The 24,245-nt window shown below is 44.5% G+C and overlaps 1 protein-coding gene across 5 annotated transcripts in view; it reads left to right on the top strand.

Moving 5' to 3' along the window:
* The window catches only part of ESRP2 (epithelial splicing regulatory protein 2), a 53,951-nt gene extending 31,410 nt beyond the window's left edge, over positions 1-22,541 (top strand). For 4 of the 5 annotated variants that reach the window (XM_083624890.1, XM_083624891.1, XM_083624894.1 and 1 more), the window contains 10 exons: positions 840-950; positions 1,635-1,767; positions 2,458-2,500; positions 3,420-3,721; positions 8,219-8,440; positions 8,880-9,078; positions 12,404-12,623; positions 12,726-12,903; positions 16,720-16,831; positions 21,060-22,541. In XM_083624890.1, the coding sequence (XP_083481016.1) occupies positions 840-950; positions 1,635-1,767; positions 2,458-2,500; positions 3,420-3,721; positions 8,219-8,440; positions 8,880-9,078; positions 12,404-12,623; positions 12,726-12,903; positions 16,720-16,809 (1,498 nt within the window). In that variant the 3' untranslated portion in view covers positions 16,810-16,831; positions 21,060-22,541. The remainder of the gene's footprint in view (positions 1-839; positions 951-1,634; positions 1,768-2,457; positions 2,501-3,419; positions 3,722-8,218; positions 8,441-8,879; positions 9,079-12,403; positions 12,624-12,725; positions 12,904-16,719; positions 16,832-21,059) is intronic. The other variant, XM_083624892.1, reaches the window with a different exon arrangement.
* The last annotated feature ends 1,704 nt before the right edge of the window (positions 22,542-24,245 follow it).

The following is a 24,245-nucleotide window of genomic DNA, read 5'->3' as shown; positions in this document are numbered from 1 at the left end:
TTCTTAGATGTGTTATATATTCTGTGCTGCATCACAGTTACTAAGGGGGTTCTTTTATTGTATGTGCTGTTTAATCTTTAAGCAGAAAAGCAGTATCTTTTTTTGTTGTTGTTAAAAATGTGATAGTGAAATGGCGAAATTTGTCCTTTATTTGGGAGGTGGCAGTGTGTCTTGAATGGCATCCATTTTCCATTGCTCAAAGCAGGGACTCAAGCTGCCTCCTTATACTGAATCAAATCGTTCTTCTAGCTCAGTGCTATCTACACCAGGGGTAGCCTCTAAATGTTTTGGCTGTGCAGGAAAGAGCAATCGCAATAGCCTTGCCAGTCCAGTGTGCACCTATGTTTTGCTTTGAATGCACTATCTTGGAGCGGTGTCTTTCGCTTCCTGCAAGCTCAAGCTCATGTTTCATTTCACATCCTGGCTGGGATCCAAAGAGCTATTTTCATCCAGTGGAATGGTTTGCACTTCCCCCTCCTTGAATATCCGAATTCTCCCATCCCATATCACAAGCTCTCTCACATTTAAAACTATGTGGACACCTGAGTTAGCAGGATGTGTTATTGTTCAAGAAACGCAAGCACACAGATGCTAGGGTTGCACAGAACTCATTGCGTAGTTCTTTGGCTCCTGGCCTCCATTGTGAAAGGGGTTGAGGCTCCCACTCCAGTGGCTGAAGTTGTGCACACTGGAATTGCCAAATAGCATAATATGTTTTGTAGAAAGAACTCAACACTGGTGTGCTTATTACATGGTTGCTTGCAGCATAGTTTAAAAAGAATTGTGGAGTGCTTGGATCAGTTGCTGATCTCAAACGTCCTCCTTTTTCTTTTCCACAGTAGTAAATCAGAAGCAGTGGACAGCGAAACAGTAATACGTGCCAGAGGGCTCCCTTGGCAGTCTTCCGACCAGGACATTGCTCGGTTTTTCAAAGGCCTTAATATTGCCAAGTAAGATCTGCTGTAAAGTTCCCTGTTCAGGATGCAGTGCTATTTGACTTCATTGCTACAAATTCGTATGTGTGTTACATTTTCCTGCTGAAGGATTCCAAGCACTTGGGAGAGAAAGAGGCTTTTAGGCTGTCAGCCCATATGACTTGAGAAGTCAAGATACAAATAGGCCCCAGCTGATAAGGGCCCTTAGGGTTGCAGCCTTAGTTGTCTACTCAAGTCCCAAACGATGGACAACCTCTGGCCAGGGGGCTCTGGCTGACCCTCAGGGCACTCCCTGCTCTCCACAGACCTGTGCCAAGCTCTGCACCTTTCACAAGTGCTTTCCCCTGCTGGAATGTGTTCTTGAATAGTGATGTTGCTTCTGGCTTGCTTTGATGGGGGACAGAAGGGGGGGCGGTGTCTGACTTTTGCAAGGTTGGGAATGTAGCTTGAAGTACCAAGCTAAGAGTCAGATCCATTGTTCTGACCAATTTTGCCTCCCCCCCCCACACCAATGTATGTAGCCCCTGGAATGTTCCCAACAAATCAATGTGGCCTTTGAGCTGAAAAAATGTCCTTGCTTTTCCTTAAATATGTCTTGCATCCATGCACTCTGCCCTGAAAGAATAAAAGAGTAATTGGTTTTTTCAGGATGTAGATGAAGTCATCCTTGTTCATCTTTTTTGTGTGTCTCCCTGCTAGAGGTGGGGTGGCCCTGTGCCTGAACGCCCAAGGAAGGAGGAATGGAGAGGCCCTGGTGCGATTTGTCAACTCTGAGCAGAGAGATTTGGCCCTAGAGCGGCACAAGCACCACATGGGTAGCAGATACATTGAGGTACATCGCTTGGGTTCAGGTCTGAATGCTTTTGGATGTTGTTAGCCTCTGTGGTTTGTACAAGAAAAAGTGCGGAATGGATGAATAAATGAAAAGAAACAGATTTATCTTTACTAGGTTTCCTATTTCAACATTAAATGCAAGCCATTGTCAAATAATACTAGCTGTTTGATCTAACATCACCCAAAAAGAGAGTACATATTTCCATAAAAAGTGCATGTGCTAATTTGCAGGTAAAGATGGAAATTCAGTAATAATTAACTACAATTGAAATAGAATTGAGATGCTATGATTTAAATGGATGCATCTCATCCTAGTGGGGAATAAATTGGACGACTGTCCTCTGTAAAATAGGACATGTGGTCATGTTAATTTGAGGGATCATCAATATGTGCCCACAGGGTCCCCTCCCCTCACTCCTCCCTCTGCTGTAATTAGGCTTGGAAGATGCATTTTGTGTTAACCAGTGTAAAAGGTTGCTCTGTGTGTGGTGCTTCTGGGGCCAGAAGGTTTGCTGACCTCTGCATTATCAGATCAGTAAAATGTGTTTTGCATGCACAGAAGGGTTAAAAACCTGTGTGTCAAAAAAAAAAAAAGTACAGAAGTTATGCAATGCTAATGTTGTTCAGATTTAGTAGTATAATCTGTCGCACCAACACAGGACTTTATTTTTTCCTTTCTTTACTTCAGGTTTACAAAGCAACTGGGGAAGAATTTTTGAAGATTGCTGGAGGTGAGAAGTTTGGAATAAACCTTGTCAGCTTTGCCATTGAAAGTTTGCTGTTGTGAATGTGCGAAAACAAAATAAATGTACAGTGTACTATCCATCCATGCTCCATTAGCTTCCTGGTTAGACTACTGTCATGCACTTTACCTGGGGCTGCCTTTGAAGGCTACTTGGAAACCGCAGTTAGCTCAGGATGATGTGGGATTACTAGCTGGGGCTGGGCATTATGACAATATCGCTAACTGCACTGGCTCAGTTTCCAGGCCTGCTTGTGAAATAATTAGCAGTAAACAAGAAAGACCTGCCTCAAAGAGTTACCCCCTGTAATGTATTGTAATGCTAGACTGTGCTGAAGTGTGCAAGTGCAGGGGAACTGAGTGCTTGACAGTACTTTACAGATGCCATTGAATGGTCGGTAATGTTTGATAGGGTTGCAACATTTTAACCAATCGCATTAGATCAAGGGTTGTTGACCAGTGGCCCTCCAGGCACTCTTGGACTCCAGCTCCCGTCAGCCCCAGTCAGTGTGGCAAATGGTGAGGGATGGTGGGAGTTGATCAGCAACATCAAGAGTGTCCTAGGTTCCCCATCCCTGCGTTAGATGAATTCATTTTGAAATACTTTTGATCATCTTAAAAGTTGCTTCAAAAGTCGGGGAAAGTATCTCAACGATCGAGCATCTATCCTGCATGCAGGTTCCAGGATCAATCCCTGGCATCTCCAGGTAGGGCTGGTGATGCCCCTTTCCTGAAACCCTGGAAAGCTGCTGCCAGTCAGTGCAGACAGTACTGCGCTAGATGGACCAATGGTCTGACTTGGTATAAGGCAGCTTCCTAGGTTCTTTGGTCCAGTTAATTAAATGCCAGGTATGTGTAAAAGAGATATAGCAAATTATTGTAACTCTTCACCCCCTACCCACCTGCAGGTACCTCCAACGAAGTAGCTCAGTTCCTCTCCAAGGAGAACCAAGTCATCATCCGGATGCGGGGTCTCCCTTTCACAGCCACGCCTGAGGATGTCCTGGGGTTCCTGGGACCCGAGTGCCCCGTCACAGGAGGGAAGGAGGGGCTTCTCTTTGTCAAGTATCCAGACGGACGGCCTACGGGAGATGCTTTCGTCTTGTTCGCCTGTGAAGAGTACGCGCAGAATGCACTTAAGAAACACAAGGAGATCCTGGGGAAGCGATACATTGAGCTCTTCAGAAGCACGGCAGCAGAGGTCCAGCAGGTTGGAGCACTTGCCCAATTCTGTGTATATGGGGGTGGGGAGAGAGAAGAGTGGCTCATCACTGTGTCACAGGGAACTGCAACGTCTGGAGGGCCAGAGGTTCCCCATCCCTTTCTTGGCAAGAAGCTGCATTGGTGCTATGAGGTGACTGAGGGCAGACAGAGGTTGTTGGTGGGCCAGGGCCCCATTCACCCAGCTTCCACTGCTTCTTTCTTCCATCCTACCAGTAGGAGCTTTGACTTCCATGCAGCCAAAGCAAAGGGCAGGGGCAGGGCTGCTATTTCTTGCTGAGGCCATTGCTTCCCCTTCCTTGTCACACAAGCAAGCAAGAACTGGAATTCAGTCCAGTCTTGTTCTTTCCCCACTTGCAAGGACAGGGACCTCCTGAATGAGAGCCAACCTGGGTTTAGCAACTGGAATTCAGTCCAGTCTTGTTCTTTCCCCACTTGCAAGGACAGGGACCTCCTGAATGAGAGCCAACCTGGGTTTAGCACCCAAAAATCACTATTGTGAAGAAACAACTGCTAGGTAGTGGAAGGTGGAGAATTGCTATACCGAAAATCGACATCTTGGGGTCAGGTTGGTGCATCCATGTAATACATTATTTATTGAACCTCATTTAGGAGCACACAAAGCTGTGTTATACTGAGTCATGTGTGAACTTAAGAAGCTGCCCTGATAATGGGCCATCTCGATCAGTATTGACCTAGAGCATGTCCATCTCATTGGTCTGGCACATGCAGCTTCCATGTCTGTGCAGTTATTCCATTGAATCTATTTTTATTAAGAGCAGTGACTGATAAACAGAAAATGCATATGCAGATGCTGCTGACATGGAATCCTATTTTTAACAAGTTAGGAGTTCTTGGAACAGGAAAAGAAGGCAATCTAAGCTCAAACCCAGGGCAGGAGCTCTGCTAGGCTGTAATCCTAACTACATTTACCTGGGAGTGAGTCCCATTGAACTCAGTAGGACTGACTTCTGAGTGGGCGTGTTTAGGATTGCACTATTGTTAGCCTGTTGCAGCAGAAGCCACTAAAGCCTCACCAAGCCTTCTGTAACCTGTTGCCCTCCAGGTGTCTGGGAGTGTTAACTTCCATCACTGCCCCCCCAGCCAGCACAGTTACAGATGGGAGTTCCAGTCCAGAACATCAGGAGGGCAACAGGTTGGGGCAAGGGTGACCTCACAGATTTTTGTGTGTGGCTGAATAGCTATGACCGAACAAGTGCATTGCCAGACAGCAGCCACTTTATTTGCTGCTCTGCCTCCCCCTTGTCCTCTTTTAATCAGCTTTTGAACAATGGGCCTCAACAGGCAGCTTGTCTCCAATTATTTCTGTCTGGTTTCTGTCTGTTGGGAGGAACCCAAGAGGGAGAAGCTTCAGAAAGTAGCTCATGGGAACTGGGAGGCAAGGGGACCAGTGAGAAGCAGAGATTTCCCCTGGCCCAGATCTGGCAAATGATAATAAGCAATCTTTCTGCAAGTGGGAGCTGGTGGTAGTTGTTGTGTTTGCGTGCTCTCTGTGTGTGTGTGTGTGTGTGTGTGTGTGTGTGTGTGTGTGCGCGCGCGCGCGCGCGCTTTTTGGAACATGTAATGTCATTTCATGGAGGCTTTCCTTGTCATTAAAACAAAACGGTTGAGCAGGGCTCAAGTTATAACAGCTATCTGTAGCATTTAACCAACTTTAGCAGTTGGTTACTTTTCATTTATTTTCATATTATGTCTGTACCACTTAAATGTAATGAAACATAATAACATACCAGAGAAAAATGACCAGGGTTCAGGTGTCATAATACGTCTGAGGCAGGTAACCAATATCACTTCCTGCATGATTAGAGGGAAGAGCATCGCAAGCTAAGCAGTGTGGCAAGGAGAGGCTTGTGCTGTTTTTTCCAAGGATGTCCCAAATTAATCTGTGGCTCATACTTCTATTTTTTGGGGAGCTTGTTCAAAGCAAGCAAGGATATCAGAGGCTGCTAGTCTGCAGTGCTTCTTGTTTTTGGCAGCTGGACAGTGTGTGCACCCTTTTGTTCAGAGTCCTTGCTCACTTTGTAGGTGCAGTGTGCCCTGACCCCCGCTTCCCTTCTGTGTATATGATGTAAAGGTGCTGATGTAATGTGGGCTGGGATTGTACCAATAATGAGCAATTGAGAGAGTGGCACATTTCTTCCCACTTACTACAGCCTGTTGCTCATCAGACTCAGTTAAGTTTCTCTCTCTCTCTCTCTCCTGGGTCATGGAAATGATGCACTAGCTGCACTTGGACTATCATATATTTGCTTTATTAATAAACCAAGATACAAACAACCCTGTGATTAAGGGAACAAGCAAACCAAGAAGTCTTCAGTTTTCTACAGTTTCCCATTTTGTCCAAGCTAGGAAATGAACAAGCTTTGGAACAAGCCAGAAACCCATCTTCAAACCGTGGCTTAATATCCTGGCTTGTTCTTGAGTAATTAACTATTGTTTCGTGGTTTGGGTGAAATTATAGTTAACTGAAGAGTTCCTGGCTTGTTTTTCTTGCTGCAATGGGAAGAGTGAAGGGGCTGGATAAGTAACCCAAGGCTTGTCCATATCTTGGCTTGTCAAACTGAGATATGGTGGTCCGCAGCAACCCATTGCAGGACTCTTTCTGCATTTCCCTGGAGTGATTCCCCAAGCAGGAGAAGATCTACCTGCTTAGTTTTACTCCTATATCACTTACTTGCTCCCATCAGTGCTCACAGCTGAGGTTTCATAATGCTGGTTAGATCACCCCTCCCCTGGCTGCAAAGAGGTACCGTATTTTTCGCCCTATAGGACACACTTTTTCGCCTCCAAAAATGAAGGGAAAATGTGTGTGTGTCCTATGGGGCGAATGCAGGCTTTCGCTGAAGCCTGGAGAGCGAGAGGGGTCGGTGCGCACCGACCCCTCTCACTCTCCAGGCTTCGCGCAGCTCTCTGCAAGCCGTGGGAGCCCGGCACTGGGCTCCCACGGCTTGCGGAGAGTTGCCTGCATGCCGAAGCCTGGGCGCGCTGAGCTCAGCGCGCCCAGGCTTTGAGCTTCGCGCAGCTCCCCGCAAGCCATATAATAATAAGCATAAATAATAAGTGGCATATTTTGATCAACAAATCTCTGTGAAACAGAGTTTGTTGCAAGTGAAAGCGTGCCTTCCTAGCATTTCTGTTTCACTGTGCTTTATCAGAACAGTTGCAGCTGGATTTTTAAGTTCAGTATCCATTCCTCAATTTATGACATATTGAGTCCTGCTTAAGTCACACTCTGGATCACAGCTGAACAACTGCTGGCCCAGTTTGGATTATCATATTCAGTTTTAATTAGCCTTTTACCTGTGCATGCATCCTCTTTGATCCTCCCTTTGTAGCCCGAACAGTCAAACCAGGAAGTCTCTAATTAACCATAGTTTCCCATTTCAACTGAACTGAAAAACTATAATTACCACATTTGAAACAAGACAGGACATTAAGCCACAGTTGGAAGCTGGTTGGCTATCATTTCTTGTTCTGAAGTTGGTGGTTTGTATCTTGCCTGCTTGGAAAAACTAGAAAACAATTACTTCCTACTTCAATTTCCTTGCCTCATTGAAGGAGAAAAGAGCTTTTTGTTCATTTATGCAAAAACCTACTTGGCTATTCTTGTCCAAACGTGGCTACTGTGTTTCCTAAAATGTGAACTTCTAGTCTTGTGCTTTGGGTTAGTTTGCAGTCTGGAGCTGCGCTGTATGATGCTTTTGCCCTTCTGAGTTCTTGGTTTTATTTTAACTTTGGTTTGTAGCGCATCACCTGCCAAGGATTCAGGGTGGGAAACAGCAGTTTCATATGAGTGAGAAGATAGGAGGAGACCTTCTGGATAAGGCCAAAGGTCTTTTGAATCCAGCTTTCTGGTCTTGCAAGTAGGACTTGAGCACCACAGCACTTTCCCCTCCTGTAGTTTCCAGAAACTGCATTCAGAAGCACGCTGCTTGTGGCAGTGGAGGGTGGAGCACAGCCATCAGGGTTAGGGTTTTAAAAAAAAGATTTATTGTAATTTTACACACACAAAAAAAAATCAGCAATCTATGCATAAGCAAAAACCAATCGCCTAAGTTGTCAAGCCTTGTTACGGAAAGCTGGTACCTTCTCGAATAAATATTATTTTCCGATGAATAAATAAATCCCCCAAACAGACAACAAAATCCAATCTGCAGCAAGAGGGGAAAACTGTAACACATATAAGACACGCATCCTCTAGATCTACCGTACTGAATAAAACTTAACCAGTTTTTCATAAATAAATATTTGTTGTTGCTTACTCCTTGAATGAGCAATTCTGCCCATGGCAGCGTATTCCAAGAATTTTGCATGCCAATCTGTTACATGCGTTATAGAGGGTTAGTATCATTCAGCATTCAGTATTGTCTACGGCTGCCTTCTGGCTATGCCTCCCATCTTGGAAAACGTCCCTTTTACTCAGCCCTTCTTGCTTCTGTTTCCACTCCTGATTCTTTGTCAACAGGTCCTCAACAGGTACATGTCGACGCCTCTCATCCCCACCCTCCCCACACCTATCATCCCCGTGATGCCACCTCCGTACACCATCGCTGCTGGCAGCGTGCGAGACTGTGTGCGGCTCAGAGGCCTGCCTTACACGGCTGGGATTGACGACATCCTGGAGTTCATGGGAGATGCTACTGCAGACATCAAGCCACACGGAGTCCACATGGTCCTGAACCAGCAGGTATGGGAATTCAAGATGGTTTCCCTAGCGCTTCAGTTAGAAGCAACGGGTGGAGAAACTGAATTTGGCCATTGGAGAAACAGCCCAAGAGCTCCCAACTTCTTCATTTATGTAATGTCCAGAGAAGGCCCAATCAATCAAGCTGGGATACGAGGTGCCCAGAACAGAATCCTCCGGGGGGTGGGGATCACATGATCCCAGAGAATCAATCGTGTGTATTGTCTTTTAACATCTCTTTAAATATTGATGCTTTCAATATTTTAGACATGTAAACTGTGCAGCAATCAACGGAATAATTCCTTTAAGAATTAAAAATAAAGCTTTGCTTAAAAAGAATAATATGCTAAAATTACTGATGGGACCACTGACTACAAGAGTGTGGAGAATGCCCCATTTAACTTCTCTTCCATCCCCTTGCCTGGTTTCTTCTGTCTTCCAGGGCCGTCCCTCTGGCGATGCTTTTATCCAGATGAAATCTTCTGACCGGGCTTTCCTGGTGGCCCAGAAGTGCCACAAGAAGATGATGAAGGACCGTTACGTGGAAGTGTTCCAGTGTTCAGGAGAGGAGATGAATTTTGTTTTAATGGGTGGCACTTTAAATCGTAGTGGCTTGTCTCCGCCACCATGTAAGTTACCATGTAAGTCTCCCAAGTTCTTCTGCTCTCTTCTGTGCTGCTAACGGGGGACGCTCTGGTAGGTGCTGATGGCGCTGTGGTGGGGGTCTTGCCCTCTCTGTCTTGGGTTGAGTTGCGGTCTGTAATCACCCCTCCGTGGATAGGCTGGGACTGGAAGCTGGGCCCCAAATCAGATGTGATTCTGAAGCTGTTAGGGCTGTCGACCGCTTCAATAATTTTAGCTGATTGATCACCTGCCTTTTAACTATACTTTTGATTTATTTATCTTAATGAATTAAGTATGTGTATCAGCAACCTCTCAATGTAGGTGCCTTTTTTTTTAGGAAGTCAAGGGTAACTTATTATTTTTAGGGGGGAGGAAACTGTCACTCATTGCTAGAAGGGAAGGATATCTGTAATAAACTTTCATAGCCCTAATATAAGCATACCCAGGGCATGGTCTTGAGGGCACATGATAGAGCAAATTTGCTTATCCTCCATGAATATGTCCTATCCTCTTTTAATCCTCATGAACCCTTATCCTGAGTTTCATTTATTTTGTATGTTTCTTTATAAGATTTGTTACCTGCCTTTCACCATAAGGTCCTAAGGCGGGTCACAACAATATAATCATACAATTAAAAACAAGTACTGTAAAGCCATTTTTTAAAATAAATCATAAAATGCACAACAATTCTAAACAAAAGCAGCACAACATAGGTTAAACCAAACAAAAGAAGTGCCCCCCACCCAAAAAAATAAACATGTCAAAAGCTGTGGCAACAAGGTACAGCTTCAGCATAGAATCATGCAGCCATAGAATTGTAGAGTTGGGGGTCCCAAGGGTCATCTAGTCCACCCCCCAGCAATGCAGGAATGACAGCTGAAGACTCCCTGACAGATGGCCATCCAGTGGAATACAGTGGAAGCTGAGTCATGATAGTGTGTAGGTACATCTTTGTGGAGAGTGAGTTCCACAATTTGGGGCTACCACCATTCCCCACACTTCAGATGATGGTGGTGGAATTAAGAAGAGAGCCCCCATCCCAAGCCAAACTTAACACCAAATAAGGTCTGTAGGAAGTTCAATAATGGAAGAAAGGAAAGACAGAAATGTAATAAAGATTAACGCTTGCCAGTTAAAACTGGCCTGAACTGTTCTAACCAGCTAACAGTGCAATGTACGTTTATTAGAAAGTTAAGTCCTGATAAGTTCAGTCGGACTTACTCCCAGAAAAGTCTACACAGGATTGCAGCCAGTGGAACATATTTTTAAGTAACTATGCTTAGTTTCATTGTATAGTGTTAGATGATGGGCTGCATTGGTTTCTTGCAGCCCTGTATTTTAAAATATTTTGGGGGTATTGGTAGCTAGAGATGCTCCCCAAATTATTATGTACGTTGCTTTTGTTGGGGGACACTGTTAACCTCATTACCCAAAAAAACTCTGCAATAAATTTCACCTTTAGCAGAGCTTGCTTGGCAATTACAATTTTTTGTGCTTTTCTTTTTTTAATTGAAGCAATTTGCTCTGCAGCTGCCAATGAGATTAATCTTCTCCTGCCTCTTTGCAGTAGGGAGGTGCCTGGTCTTCAGGGACACAGCTTGTTGTTGAAGACAGAGCATCTATTGGGACAAGGGTTCTGATGGACCAAAACTGAGTGATGAAACAATGCATTTTCACGGTCTTAAAACACTTTATAAACAGTGTGGCTGGATTCATTGCACACCAAAGCAATGATATCTGCAGCTTGGCATTTGGATTTGGTTTTGTTGGAGGACAATAAAAGGGTGGTTTAAGAGCCAGAACTTGAAAGTGTGGGTAGGTGACTTCCATATTTTGCTAGACAGCTCATGGCTTAAAATGCAGTTGAGAGGAGGATTGTGAAAAACTATGGACCAGTTGTTTCCAGGGCTGAAAGCAACTATTGCTGTTTTGATGCCACAGTGGCTGTTGAGCTTATGCTGCCAAGCCTACCAATCTAAGTTGCTTTTTAGAGACAGGAGGAAAAACAACAGCCAGAAAATAAAGCCCCAAGAGGACACATCAAGCTTTCCAATAAAGTAGAATATGCAATGAGGGTCCATTTATAATAAGCACAACATACAATAAGGCCTACAAATGCATGAATATTCTTGTAACATACCGCAATGAACGCACACATCCGTGAACTACTTTCAGTAAAGTAACTCAGCAATTCATTTGGTGGCTTTTAACACATATTCGAAGAAATGGTTCACTCATGTTTATACTTAAATCAAGATGCTGGGCCTGGTCAGTGGGCTAGATCCTGACCTCTCCAAAGCCCAATGGGCCATTTTAACTGATGGGCGGAGTCATCTGTCACCTGTTCCTTTTCCTTTTCCTGGGTGGCTTGAAACAAACCATGCGTGTCAAAGGCATGGGGATTTTCAGGTGCTGCTGATCAATTGTAAAATCAGCTTTTGGGAGGGGAGGCACATGTCACGTATGACATCAAGGACATGGCTTGGGGAAAATGGCCAAAATAAGACTGTGGGACTGAGGATCCCCACCACTGACTTAAAACAATGAGAACCAGAAACTTGCCTTGCTACTCCCGAGAAAGGACAAAAAACCTGCGAAACTCATTGATGAGGGTTCTGAACAGATGACCATGCACTGCCCATCACATAAGCTTTTGCTCACCAGTTTCACCTCTCGAAGTGTGAACTTGTATTCCACACCTGCACTTTGGTCATGCGGTTTGTTTGTATATAGCATTTTCCAAAGATTTGTACTCAAAGTGGTTTACAAAAAAAAAAGTGAAAATGCAACACCATGATAAACATAATGCGTAGATCTATAATATCACGATATCCCTAACTGTTCAACAAGTAACAGTTCGCTTAAAATATAAAAGGAAATGTAAGCTGACATAAAGTTTACCAGCACACCAGTTAATTTCCCATAGTTGCCCAAAACTTATTTATTACATTCATGTGGCAGACACAGTTCTCCCCCTCCCCACTTTATCCTGACAACAACTCTGTGCGGTATGGTTAGGCTGAGAGGCAGTGAGTGGCCCAAGATCACCTAGTAGGCTCTGTGTGGAGATTTGAGCCAGGGTCTCCCAGGTTCCTTGTCCACCATTCTAGCCCCTAATGCCATAGCAGTAGTAACTAGCAAGTAATGGCAGCCACTAGTAGAAATGATGGTCGTAACTAGCAACCTACCCCTCAATTTCATACCTACTCAAAAGGTTGGAACTCCACTTGGAAGTTTTCCTGGCAGCAGCTCCTGGGACACAGGGCTGGGGCCTTACCTGTTCAACGGATTCTGTCTTTGCTAACTTGCTTTTGGGGTTTTGTTTTGTGATCTTATCCACAGGTCTTTCTCCTCCAGCCTATGCCTTCCAGACAGCTGCCGCCGTGATCCCAACAGAAGCGGCATTATATCAGTCGCAAGCGCTCTTGCCTCAAACCAGGTCCCAGCAGGCTTCGGCTGCTGTTGCCGCTGCTGCCGCCGCTGCTGCCGCTAGTCCAGCTGTGACCTACTACCCAACTCAGGCTGCTCAACTTTACATGAACTACACAGCTTACTACCCCAGGTACTATTCTGTTTGGGCTGGTAACTTTTCCAGGTAGGGTGAACTTTTTGCACCTGCATGTGTGAAACAGCCCTTGGACCTACCATTTCCCTATCTTTCCAGCCCACCGGTGTCCCCGACCACCGTAGGGTACATCACAGCACCCCAAGCAGCAGTTGCAGCCGCTGCCTCAGCCACGCACACTCCAATGCTGCCTCAGCCTGGTGCCCTTGTCCGGATGCAGGGATTGCCCTATAATGCAGGAATGAAGGAAATCCTCAGTTTCTTCCAGGGATATCAGGTTAGTCTTGGGTTTCTACCTTTGCTTCACCCTCTGTGTCACCAGGTAGCCTCTCAGCTGAGAGCTGCAGCCAGAACTTCTTGCATCATGCAGTTAATCAAGTGGATCCTGCGGCAAAACGTTGCAGTGCGGATCGCTCCTGTTCAGGTCTGGTGAGGGCTAACGAGAAGGAAGTCAAACCAGGGCCACTGAGAAGGAAGAATCTTCATGCCTGGGACAATCCCAACATTTGCAGAATTTAAGTTACAAAATTTGTTTTAAATGAAGAAGGGACCCCTAAGGGTGCAAAGGCAAACAAACCATCAACCAACAAAAATAGCACAAGGGCTTAGTATCTTGGTAACCACAGAATGTTGGGTATCTGTTGGAAAAGGGGATTGGGAGTGGAATGCCTTCTTCTGGAGAAAATGGCCAGTTTGGAATCAGGAGTACTCCTTCTAGCTAGAAATGATACACTTCAACATCTTCTTTCAGGTCCCACTTCTTTTATAATTGCCAACAGTTGTTTCCTTTGCCAGGCATACATGTAAATGAAATGGTGTCCCGTCAACCATGTAGGGCTAATTCCATCTTTATATCACCATCCAATTTGCATACATGAGAAGCCATTCTTCTAAAAGGGAAAAGATGATACAGACAAGGCTTGCAAATGAACAAATCTTGCAGATAGGAAAGATGAACGCCTTATAAGAAAAAATCTGCCATTCAGTTTTCAAAACATTTGCATTAAATGGGGGGAGGGACTAACAACAACCTTATGTTGAACTTATTGGGAACAGCTCTCTTTTATTTTTAAGTCTAGGGATGGGGAACCATTTTCAAACCAAGGGCCATATTCCCTTCTGGGCAGTCTTCTGGTGACTGCATGCCAGAGGCAAAAGTGGATAGAGCAAGAATGTAGTTTATTTTTAACCTTTGTTATGGTTGGCTAGTTCCTCCATACACTCAGCACAGCCCTCTATCCTCCAGGTATGCAAGAGGCATTGTCAGAGATCAAGGAAACATTCCGACCTGGGAGGATTTCCCACCCCTGTTTTATTCTATCCAGATGCTTTTGATCAATTCAAAGTTGCAGCTGTAAAAATGATAAAAAATGGGAATAATTTATTATTTTCAGTGTGCGTTATTTTCTGTTTTGTTTCCTCCAAACAACCATTCTTATGTGAGAATACTTGTGTGCTTTCATCATCCTTCTTTAGGTCCTCATTCTTGCCAAACAGGTGTTCTTACAAATTATAATCTTCCCCCAAATCTCCTTAAGCAGCCCTACCCTATTCAAGGGTCTCTCGAAAAATGAATTCCTCCTTATCTCATTCTGTAATCTATTTCTGAACTCGGCCTGCGCTGCTACACCTAATTGAATTATCTTCTCGCTGTTTGTCATGCTTAGAACTTAGTGCTGTATTTGGAGGCATTGCTGCCATTGGCCAGTGTGGATCAGTGTGAGAATGATTGATTGAATCGGGTTGGGATGCAGGGGAGGTTATTTAAAGGGTGTTGCCCTGACAGTTTGAAAGTGTGACATCTTGCATAGAAGCTAAATGACTCTAGATTACACAGTTCTGCATTTCTCAAGGGTGCTGTCTGGGCCCATTACAGTGTCACAGTTCTTACTGTGCAGCATAAGGCAGTTTGTAGCATGGTGCACATAGCTGAAACATAAATTCTGACTTCCCACTGCAGTAGTATTGAAGCTTGCTTCTGTAAGGCTGGTGGAAGGGTTATAATACATCCTTGCAGCAAAATAGTATAGTGTCTGTTCTATTTATTCACTTGTGAAGAGTGACTGGCATTGCCCATGTATCTTTAGAAACAAAAAAATGTGATTTTTAAATGGATAGTGCAGGTTGTAAATTTGGACCCATCACACCAAAAATTGGGGTGAAGTCACACCAAGGTCACATTTTGGTCTGCCATCGTGATTCAAAATGGTGGCTGGCATCCAAATGCTAACAAAGACTGCTATTCCACCCTGAGAACCCTCATGTCAAGTTTGGCAATGGTATAATGAGAAGAGCTGAACCCATGCAAAAAAAAAAATTAAAAATAGATGAAATCATGGCTGAGTCGCATTTTGGTCCACCATCTTGTTTCAAAATGACACCTGGTGAAGGTGTCTTCCCCATGTCTTCTCATGAATAAACAAGTGCTTAAAGAAAGCTATCCACTTCCACATATATGTGCATATTTTTCCAACCTATACTGAGCTTTAGTACTGCTTCACCTTCCCAGGAACTAAAATAGGTGTTATTGTGTCTGACCCTGCAGCTTTTCCAATAGGACATGATGACCAGAAATCACTGAGAAGTAGAAAGATTGAGGGGGGCAATGACACAAAGTGATGGCAAAATGCCAGAGGCATATGCATTCTCTATCTCTGGTCCCCACTTAACAGGACAGGAGACCTCATTGTGGTGGACTTCCTTTTCTTTCAAATAGATGCTTGCACAAAGACGTCTTCTCTGCTCTGGGTTTCTTTAGAAACCTAACATCTTGCACGACTTGTTCTTGATGCATTTCAGAGTCATCTCCTAGTTTATGGTTTTGTCTATATGATTGAGGGCATGGAGGAGGAGGAGGAGGAGGAGGAGGAGGAGGAGGAGGAGGAGGAGGAGGAGGAGGAGGAGTGGAGAATCTCTTCTGTATGTTCTTCTTTCTTTGGGTGTGAAACTTGAAGCCTTGGAAAAATGAACTTTTTTGAGGAGGGGAGTGTCTAGTTCTTACAATTCTAGAGCGGTGTTTCCCAGTTTGCTTCCAAAACCACTCTGAGATTTGATGTCCAATATCTGCGAACTATTCGCAGGTTGTATTTTGAAATCAACCTTTTGTCATCCAATTAAATTTTATTTTGGCGTTTGCTTTCATCACCCTTATAATATTTAACAGTTGGTGCTTGGCAGTGTTTGACAGATGACATGGGGTTGCATTTTAACACTGGGCCATTAATGAGGGTTCAGAGTTTGCTAAAACATCTGGCGTTAATTCCAGGGCTTGGTCTGACTGGTCAAGTTGCCCAACTCAGGAACTAGCTTTGCTCTGTAGATCCATGGACTATTTTTTTATGTTTTCAACCTCACTTAATTCAAGTTTTTTTTTTTTTTATTTGTCACAATCCAAGAATACATTTTATAGTTTTCCCTGGACACTCAGGGCTTGTAACATAGTATGCCTTGCTGTTGCTTAACCCAGCTTTATAGATTGGATCTCTGACAGTTGCAGTTTTTGTAAAGAGGCTTATGGGTGACTTTAAAAACATAAGTGCTACCTGGAATGTGATCTAAAGGTGCCCAAGCATTAGCTAGACTTCTGATGGTGTCCTGTAGGTTGCGCCATGCTTTTGCTTACATAGATTCTGGCACCTCAGGTGGATGTGTCCAGGGCATGGGGACGAAGGGCTTTCCAACGAAACAAAAGGGCCTGAGAATGTACGCTGCTCTTTGGCATCCCCATTCAAAACATCCCCATTGTGCTGGGCAGACCCTTGCTTCTGACATCCTGGAGAAAGGCAGCCAACATAGCTTATTTGCATGCAGAAAGTCCCAGGTTCGATCCCTTGTTTCTCCAGTTGAAAGGATCAGGTAGCAGATGAAGGTTAAAACCCTTCTCCGCATGAAATACAGGAGCTGGAATAGAGTGGATGACACTGAGCTAGGTGGACCCAGTGCTTGACTTGTATCTTTCCCATGCAATTGTAGCCATGACTCCTCCCCACCCTTATTCTAATGACATTTGCAAGTGCTGGTCTGTGTGGCTTGCTGGTAACAAGATGACCTGCCCCTTCTCTTGCTGACCTTATGTATCACACTTGTACTGTAGTATGCACCTGACGACTACAATGGCCTTATTCAGATCAACGACCAAGCAAGGAGTGTGTTACAAGCACCGAAAGACTGGGTTTGTTTGTAAGTGTTTGTAACCTCCAGTGAAGGTAAGCTCAGATTGGCAGAAGGTGGAGCCTTTTGGTGGTGATTGGAAAGAGGGCAAAATGATCGGCTGGGAGTGGTGGGAAATTGGTTTTTTCCTCCTTGCATCCTCCCTTCCTAGCTTGTGGTGTGGACTTTGCTCACTAACATTCCCTTGCTTCGGCGCCTGGCATGAATCAACTAACCTAATGGTGGCAGCGATGCTGGAGACCTCTGGAGGAGAAGGGGAATGCTGGCGATTATGTCCGCTTGGCATTCTCTCTCCACTCCGTAAGGGTTCTCTTGTTTTAAGCTAACATGATCATATTGACTGCTTTCTGGCATATATGCATGTAACAGGATCTTTCTGCTGTTGGACGTAAGGCAATGAAGGCAAAACGTTATCACTTGGGGCACTGAAGGGCAAGTTTCAATGGTCATGCTTTGTGGTTATATGTAGAGCAGGAGAAGGGTGCATCTGTGACCTTCCGGATGTTGCTAGACTCCGGCTCCCATCATCCAAGACCACTAGCTGTGTGAGCTGCGGCTGATGGGAGTTAAAATCCAGCAACATATGGAGGGCAACAAGTTCCCCACCCCCTTGTCCGAAGCACACAGCGTTGATCTCTCTTCCCTCTTCTAAAATACTGAGACTGCATCATTCCAAGGGAATAAGGAAGCACCAAGTTCCTTTGATGATGCAGCCAGTACTACAGCTGGCAGGTGTGAGGCCAATGCTCTGGGGAAGTGCTGGGTGCCTGGGAGGCAGCATTACTAGGTTGCATTATTGACAACTTTGCAAGGAAGATGCCAGCCCTTTGTTCTGGGAGCTCATTTTGAGAAAACACATACTGGTTTCAGTCTGCCTCCAATTTACACACAAACACACACATACTGAGCTAAGGGAACTCATATGAACGATGCATGTAACTTCAAAAAACCCAACCCTGGGTATTTTCTTCATTTCCCCCCAATATGCTGCCTGCCTGTGCAAGGAGACAGATCTTTCACCCCAGTTTGACCTACCCCAGTGGGAACTAGTCCGAAGCACACAGGAAATTTGTTGATAAGGATTAACTGGTATATACTTTACATATAGTTTGAGTTTCATTTGGCATCATTCTCCTCCAGAAAGACTGTGTTGCCTGAAACACCTGGGGATTTTTAGTGCTGCAGATGTCATTTTATCACCTTATTGCTGAGGAGCACATCCTCCAGCCAACCATGTGCATTAAACCTCCTGTTCAGATCCCGCAGACATAATATGGCAACCAGTGTGGGTTGTGGCCGCTGCTAAATGTGGGGGTTCTGGGACTGGATAACACACATGTATCAGATTTCATTCTCCAGTAACATCAAGCAGCCACTTGTGTGGACAAACCCATATTTTGCTACTGTATTGTTCAAACTCGTAGGTATGAGCCTGTGTGTCAAATCTCAACTGTAGGCATTTGTTTGCTTGTTTTAAGTTGACCTTGTTGAGTGTGTGTGCATGTGCTAAAGAAAGATGTGATGTCCAAGCCAGAACGTCAGGCTAGAGTTAATTGACATATCTGAGCACCATCATTGTAGGACTATATCCATCTTTTTTCTTTTTCTCCACTCCAATTTAATGGTGGTCTACCTTCAGTGGTGCCTTTCCACACTGACTAATTTTGCCAAGTAAGCTGTGCACATTTTAGGATATGTGCTCGGGGAGCATGTGGCTCTCCTGATGTAGCTGGATTCTAGCTCTTATAATCCCTGGCTGTGATTCATGCTAGCTGGGGATAATGGGAGTTGTTGTCCAGCACCACCTGAAGTCCCCCACCCCTGTTGCAGAGCCCTGAGGCATGTTTTAGAATGCACAGATAGCCCACAAAGGCAGTAGGTAAGCCTGTTCTGAAGCAAGTCATCTAGAACTCTCCTACATGTGCATATGGCAAGGGAAAGCTCAGTAATGTGGCCAGGATGCTTTTCAGGGAAATGTGTTTACCATAACCAACCTTCCCATTAAGTAGCTCTTAGTAAGCTTCAATATATGTATACACACATATATACCAGGGTTCCCCGGAACACACTTTGAAAATCTCTACAACCATGTCCTAGCCCTTTGCTTTAGGACACTGTGGTTGTATTCAATTAAGACCTAACGCAGAGCAAATTAGAGTATTACTGTAACCTATTGTAGTTAGACATGCTCATTAGTTTCATTGAGTCTACTCTGAGTATGACTACTGTTGAATACCACCTGGGGATTTCAATCCAAGCTCAGTCTTGGTCACTGAAAAGACTGCTAACTCTGCCTTATTTGGGACTGTAGCCTATTAGAATATGGATGTAACTGAAACTAATGGGCAGGAGCAACTACTCATTAAACATGGGGCTTTCTTCCCCTCCCTTTCCCTCCCTCCCCAGCTTCAGGTTCTGCCTTCTCTGGACTAGGAAGGGTCTGTGTTTCATGGCTAAGGATTGTGTTATGCTTTGTACATGAGACTTCTTGCAGGAGTTATCAGCACTGACAGTGGGTTCAAAGGAAAGCCTTTCTCCAGGAGAGATGGTGGGATGGTTCCTTCCTAGCACCCCAGGTCCCCCCCCCCCTGTTTTTGTGTACATAATAGTTATATCTCTTGAGGTGTATTATCTCTTGACACCTGGCACATTCATGTGTGTCTGCCCATGCACATTTTAATCTTTTACTGATTAGTTTCACATAAGGAAGGTCAGGAAATCTTCTGGAGAAAGCCACTCATGATAAAGAGAATAAGCATTTAATCTCAGACTGAAGTCCTAGATTCTGGCCACTGTGCATTTCAGGTGGGTCTTCTCGCCTCAAGGATATTGTAGAGTTGGAAAAGGTTCAGAAAAGGGCAACCAGAATTATCAGTGGGATGGAACAACTCCTCTGTGAGCATTTGGACCTTTTGAGTATAGATGAAAAGGGTAAGAGGATACATGTGTGGCATGGAGAAAGTGGGTGGAGGAAGGTTTTTCTCCCACATAACATTAGAACTCATGGAAAATTCAGGGCAGACAAACAGAAGTATTTAATCCACACTGCACATAGTCAAAATATGGAATTCATTGCCACTGGATGCAGTGATGGCCACCAACTTGGATGGTTTTAAAAGAGGATTAGCCACATTCATGCAGGATAAGGCACTGTTCTGCCTCCACTGTCAGAGGCATCATGCCTCTGAATACCAGTTACAGGGAATCACAAGTGTGCCAGAGCTCATGTCCAGCTTGCAGTTGTCCCATGGACATCTGTGAGGACAGGGTGTTGGACTAGATGAGCCACTGGCCTGATCCAGCAGATACCACTTAAGTTCTCAGATGTGGGCTTGGGAAAGTTTTCTGCCCTGAAAAGCAGAGGCCTACTACCAGTGAGCACTGTATTACCCCATACGAAAAAGGATTTACTGCCCTTCATAAGCATGACATCAGGTTGGTCTCTAGCTGTTTTTCAGCTGCAACCAGCATGGTTTATGGTCAGGGATGATGGAGCTGTAGCCCAGCAGCAGCTGGAGAGCCACAGGCTCACAATCCCTGGACAAGGCGGCCTGACTTAGCGTAAATCATATTGGGGAAGGGCTGTAACTCAGCAGCAGAGCATCTGCTCTGCATACAGAAGGTCCCAGGTTCCACTCCCAACATTTCCAGGTGGAGCTGTGAAAGACCTTGGCCTGAAATCCCGGGGAATGGCTTCCAGGCATTGTAGATGATACAAAATGGTCTGACTCGGTATAAGGCAGCTTCCTAGGTTTCTCTGTTCTGTTCTTGAGAATAGCATCGGTACAGCCACCCGTTTCCCATTGACTGCTCTCCTCTTCTTCCCCAGTGGAGTCCAGTCACAATTGCCAAGATGCCAGTGTGGTGTAGTGGTTAAGAGCGGTGGACTCGTAATCTGGTGAACCGGGTTCGCTTCCCGGCTCCTCCACATGCAGCTGCTGGGTGACCTTGGGCCAGTCACACTTCTCTGAAGTCTCTCAGCCTAACTCACCTCACAGAGTGTTTGTTGTGGGGGAGGAAGGGAAAGGAGACTGTTAGCTGCTTTGAGACTCCTTCGGGTAGTGATAAAGCGGGATATCAAATCCAAACTCCTCTTCTATAATCCCCAAGAGCTGTGACAACTGCTTTCGGTGAGGGTTAGGGTTGCAAGGTGCTGTGTTGGAGCTTGGCTCTCCAGGGGTGGTCCTTCTCTCTCTCCTCCTCCTCCTCGATCTCTCAGGGTCCAAGCCTTCCCGCTCTGACCCTTCTGCTCCATCCTTGCAGCTCCATGGAGACTCCATCCTCCTGCTTTACAACTTCAGTGGTCAGCCCAGCGGAGAAGCCCTGGTCACTTTCCCCAGCCTGGACTCGGCAAAGAAAGCCGTGGCCGAGAGAAGTGGATGCCACTTGGGAAGACACTGTGTGGAACTCTGCCTGATCTAACTGAGGCTGGACCTTCTGTGGGGTGGGCAGGAGTGAGGACAATCCCTGCTCAAAATTCACCCCTTTCTTTAAAAACACCGTCTTCCCTTAATCAAAAGTGCCTTCTCCTCCTGATGTGCCTGGGAAACAATCCTCGCAAGTGTCTTCAACTGAGTGGGACAGAAATACCCCTCCCTCCCCACCCCCAAAAATAGTGCTAGGATGTTTGATTTCAGCAGCGTTGCCATGAAAATCCCCCACCCCCCACGTAATTTGGAGATAAATCTGTAGCACTTCACCAGTTGTAACCACAACAGATGTATTTTTAATTTAACTTTGTTTCTGTGTATCAGTTTGGAGAGGAAACTGAAGCCTGTAGAATTCTTCAAATTTTCATTTCATTTTGAATCCAAACTTGCCAAAAGTTTAGTTGTTGTTGCTGCTGTTGCTGTTGTTGGCAGCAGGGAGGGGTGGGGGTTGCCCTTGCCTTGAAAGTTGGCTAGTGGAAGCCTGTTTTCCTGAAATGTGGCTGGGCAAAAAACAACAACTTTGTTCGAATGTTTATATTGTTTCCTTTACTCCACTAGAGAATAACTTGGAAAGCTGCATCCAAATGAAATTGCAGAAAAAGCTTTTTAGTTTCTTTTTTAAAAAAAATAAAAATGAAATGTATCATTTTGTTGGGTATGACACAAATAAGTAAATGAAATAAAGCCATATCTGTCTCCTAACATTCAAGCTGCCAACCTGTAAACCAAACGAAGAAAGATCCAGAACTTCAAAGAATTTCACTAGGACAAAGAATGGCACATAAACATTGAGGACTAGTAAATTATATTTTGTTTTATTTAAGCATCATAGCTCTCAGATATTGTATAAAGCATATTTTGCTTTAGTTTATGTGCATGCCATTTGTTTACAACATTATTCTTTATTTGTATATTATGAAGCAACCAGAGAAGTTGAAATCTCACCCTAATTAGTGCATGACTCTTTTTTTATGTGAGTATGTATATATGTGTTCAAAGAATATAGTTTTATGTTGCGTAGCGTGTGCTGAAACATCTACTGTAGAAGCACTAAATGATTTTGTTTTTACCGTGCCTTGATCCAGGACTTTTCTCAAAATGTGCAATAACAGCAGAAGAAACCAGAAGGAGCCCATTTTTGCAAGAGGCTCTTAGGTACCTGAGTATGCAGTCTAGTCTTACTTTCTTTTTGCTAAGAGCATACGACTTGGAGTAGTACTTAAAGGAGAGAATCAGCCTCTCCCTCCCATGTCAAATGATGGTGTATGCTTCTTTATATAATAAATAAAAAGATGCTTGCAGGAAAAAACAACAACCCGGGCTTTCTTGAACGTTCTCTAGATTGATGTTAACCCTGGATTGGAAAGCTGCAGAGATGTCACACTGAAAAGGTTCTGCAAGTTTCCTTCACCATACAGTCAACAACAATTTGCATATCGTTGTTAAAAGACACAAATAAGTTAGTGTGAATTGGGCGGTTCTTATTTCCAATAACCTTTCTGTTATGAACTTGCCTTCCGCTCTCTATTTTATATTTGATACAGATGTGAAGCAATTAAATGTTTAGCAGGTGTTTTCAGCGCCACTCTCCTGGGTCTGTGCATGCTTGTTTCAACTTGTCTTTGGGCAGTTAGAATCACAGAACTGTAGGGTTGGAAGGGGTCCAAAATGTCATCTTGTTGAACCCCCTACAATGCATGTGTCTACCTCACTGGATTCCTTAACCTTTGATTGACCTTTCAGTGCAAATCTGCTCTGCTCAAAAGCATTCTGGGTAAGGTGATGTGAAAGTTCCGTCTATGGCAGGAATGGAGAACTTGTGGCCTTCCAGTGGTTGCTAGATGCCAGCTCCCATCAGGACCAGCCTCATGGCCAATTACCAGCATTGATGGGATCCGTAGTTCAAAACATCTGGAGGGCTCCATGCTGGGGAAAGCTGCTTTCAAGTGCTGTGAAGTTCTTGGTCTGTTTCAGCAAACACAGCTGCTCCTCTGGAAAACTGAAAAAGCTGGTTTCCTGTTGGCACTATTCTACAGTAACTACAGCAGATGTTGCTTCACTACAACTCCCATCATCCCTGAGCATTGACTATGTGGGCTGGGGTGATGGGAGTTGTGGTCCAGGAATATCAACAAGGCTGCAGGTTCCCCAGTAGGCAGCCCTAAGAAATGTGCCACAAACCCATCCTACCAGTAGGTGTCCCCTTTACACTGAATTTGACAGAGCAAGGACCAAAATCTGAAGCAGAAGCTATGGCCTTATAGTAAGAATTACTTGCACTAATGATAACACAGTAATGACCTTCCAAAAATATATGCTCAGTTGTTCACTTTGCCTGGTCCTCATTTTAGTCATGGGTGTAGGAACGCACCATCTTTCTGAGAAATGCTGTTGCATTAAATTGGAGCTTAAATTTCTTTCTAGTGCATTTGGAAAATGTGTGTTTCCACACAAGATGGCCACTTCTTACATTGCCTCCAAAAAGGATGGGTAAAATGTTCATAGGCAAATGTGTTTACATACATGGAAATTTAGAAGCAATGTACATTAATTCCAGTTGAACTAGTGCTCACTGTTGTAAGGTGTAAGGCTCCGTGGCCAGCTGAGCTCTGTGCCTGCTCAGCCTGCTGTTAAGGAGCTCACTGTTAATGGGCAGCTTCAACTCTGCTTCCACCCTCTTGAACCTGAACTGGGACTAGACAGTCCTTCAAGAACAGATGAAATTAAATTAGAGGACTCTCTTCTGCAATGGAGGACACATGGCCATCCTATCACAGATGCACTTTTCTCAGGTTTATCTTTGGAAACATTAATTTGCCTGTGACCTCATGTTATATGCATGCTTTTTTAAGAAAGCCATGTGAAATCGGTTCCTATTTTAAAAGCTAATTGTCTTAAAATAGAGAGGGGTTTTTCTTTTCTTTTAACGTTTTGCAGAAGAGGATGGTAGGGGGGCAATCAACTTGGACTTAAACACTTTCCATGAAAATAGCACATTACTCACTCTTGCAACTCTTAA

This window comes from Podarcis filfolensis (assembly GCF_964270895.1).
Source record: "Podarcis filfolensis genome assembly, chromosome: 8".
In the NCBI taxonomy this organism is placed as follows: Eukaryota; Metazoa; Chordata; class Lepidosauria; order Squamata; family Lacertidae; genus Podarcis; species Podarcis filfolensis.
The sequence above is the reverse complement of the archived record's forward strand: the minus strand, read 5'-3'. Positions and strand labels throughout refer to the sequence as shown.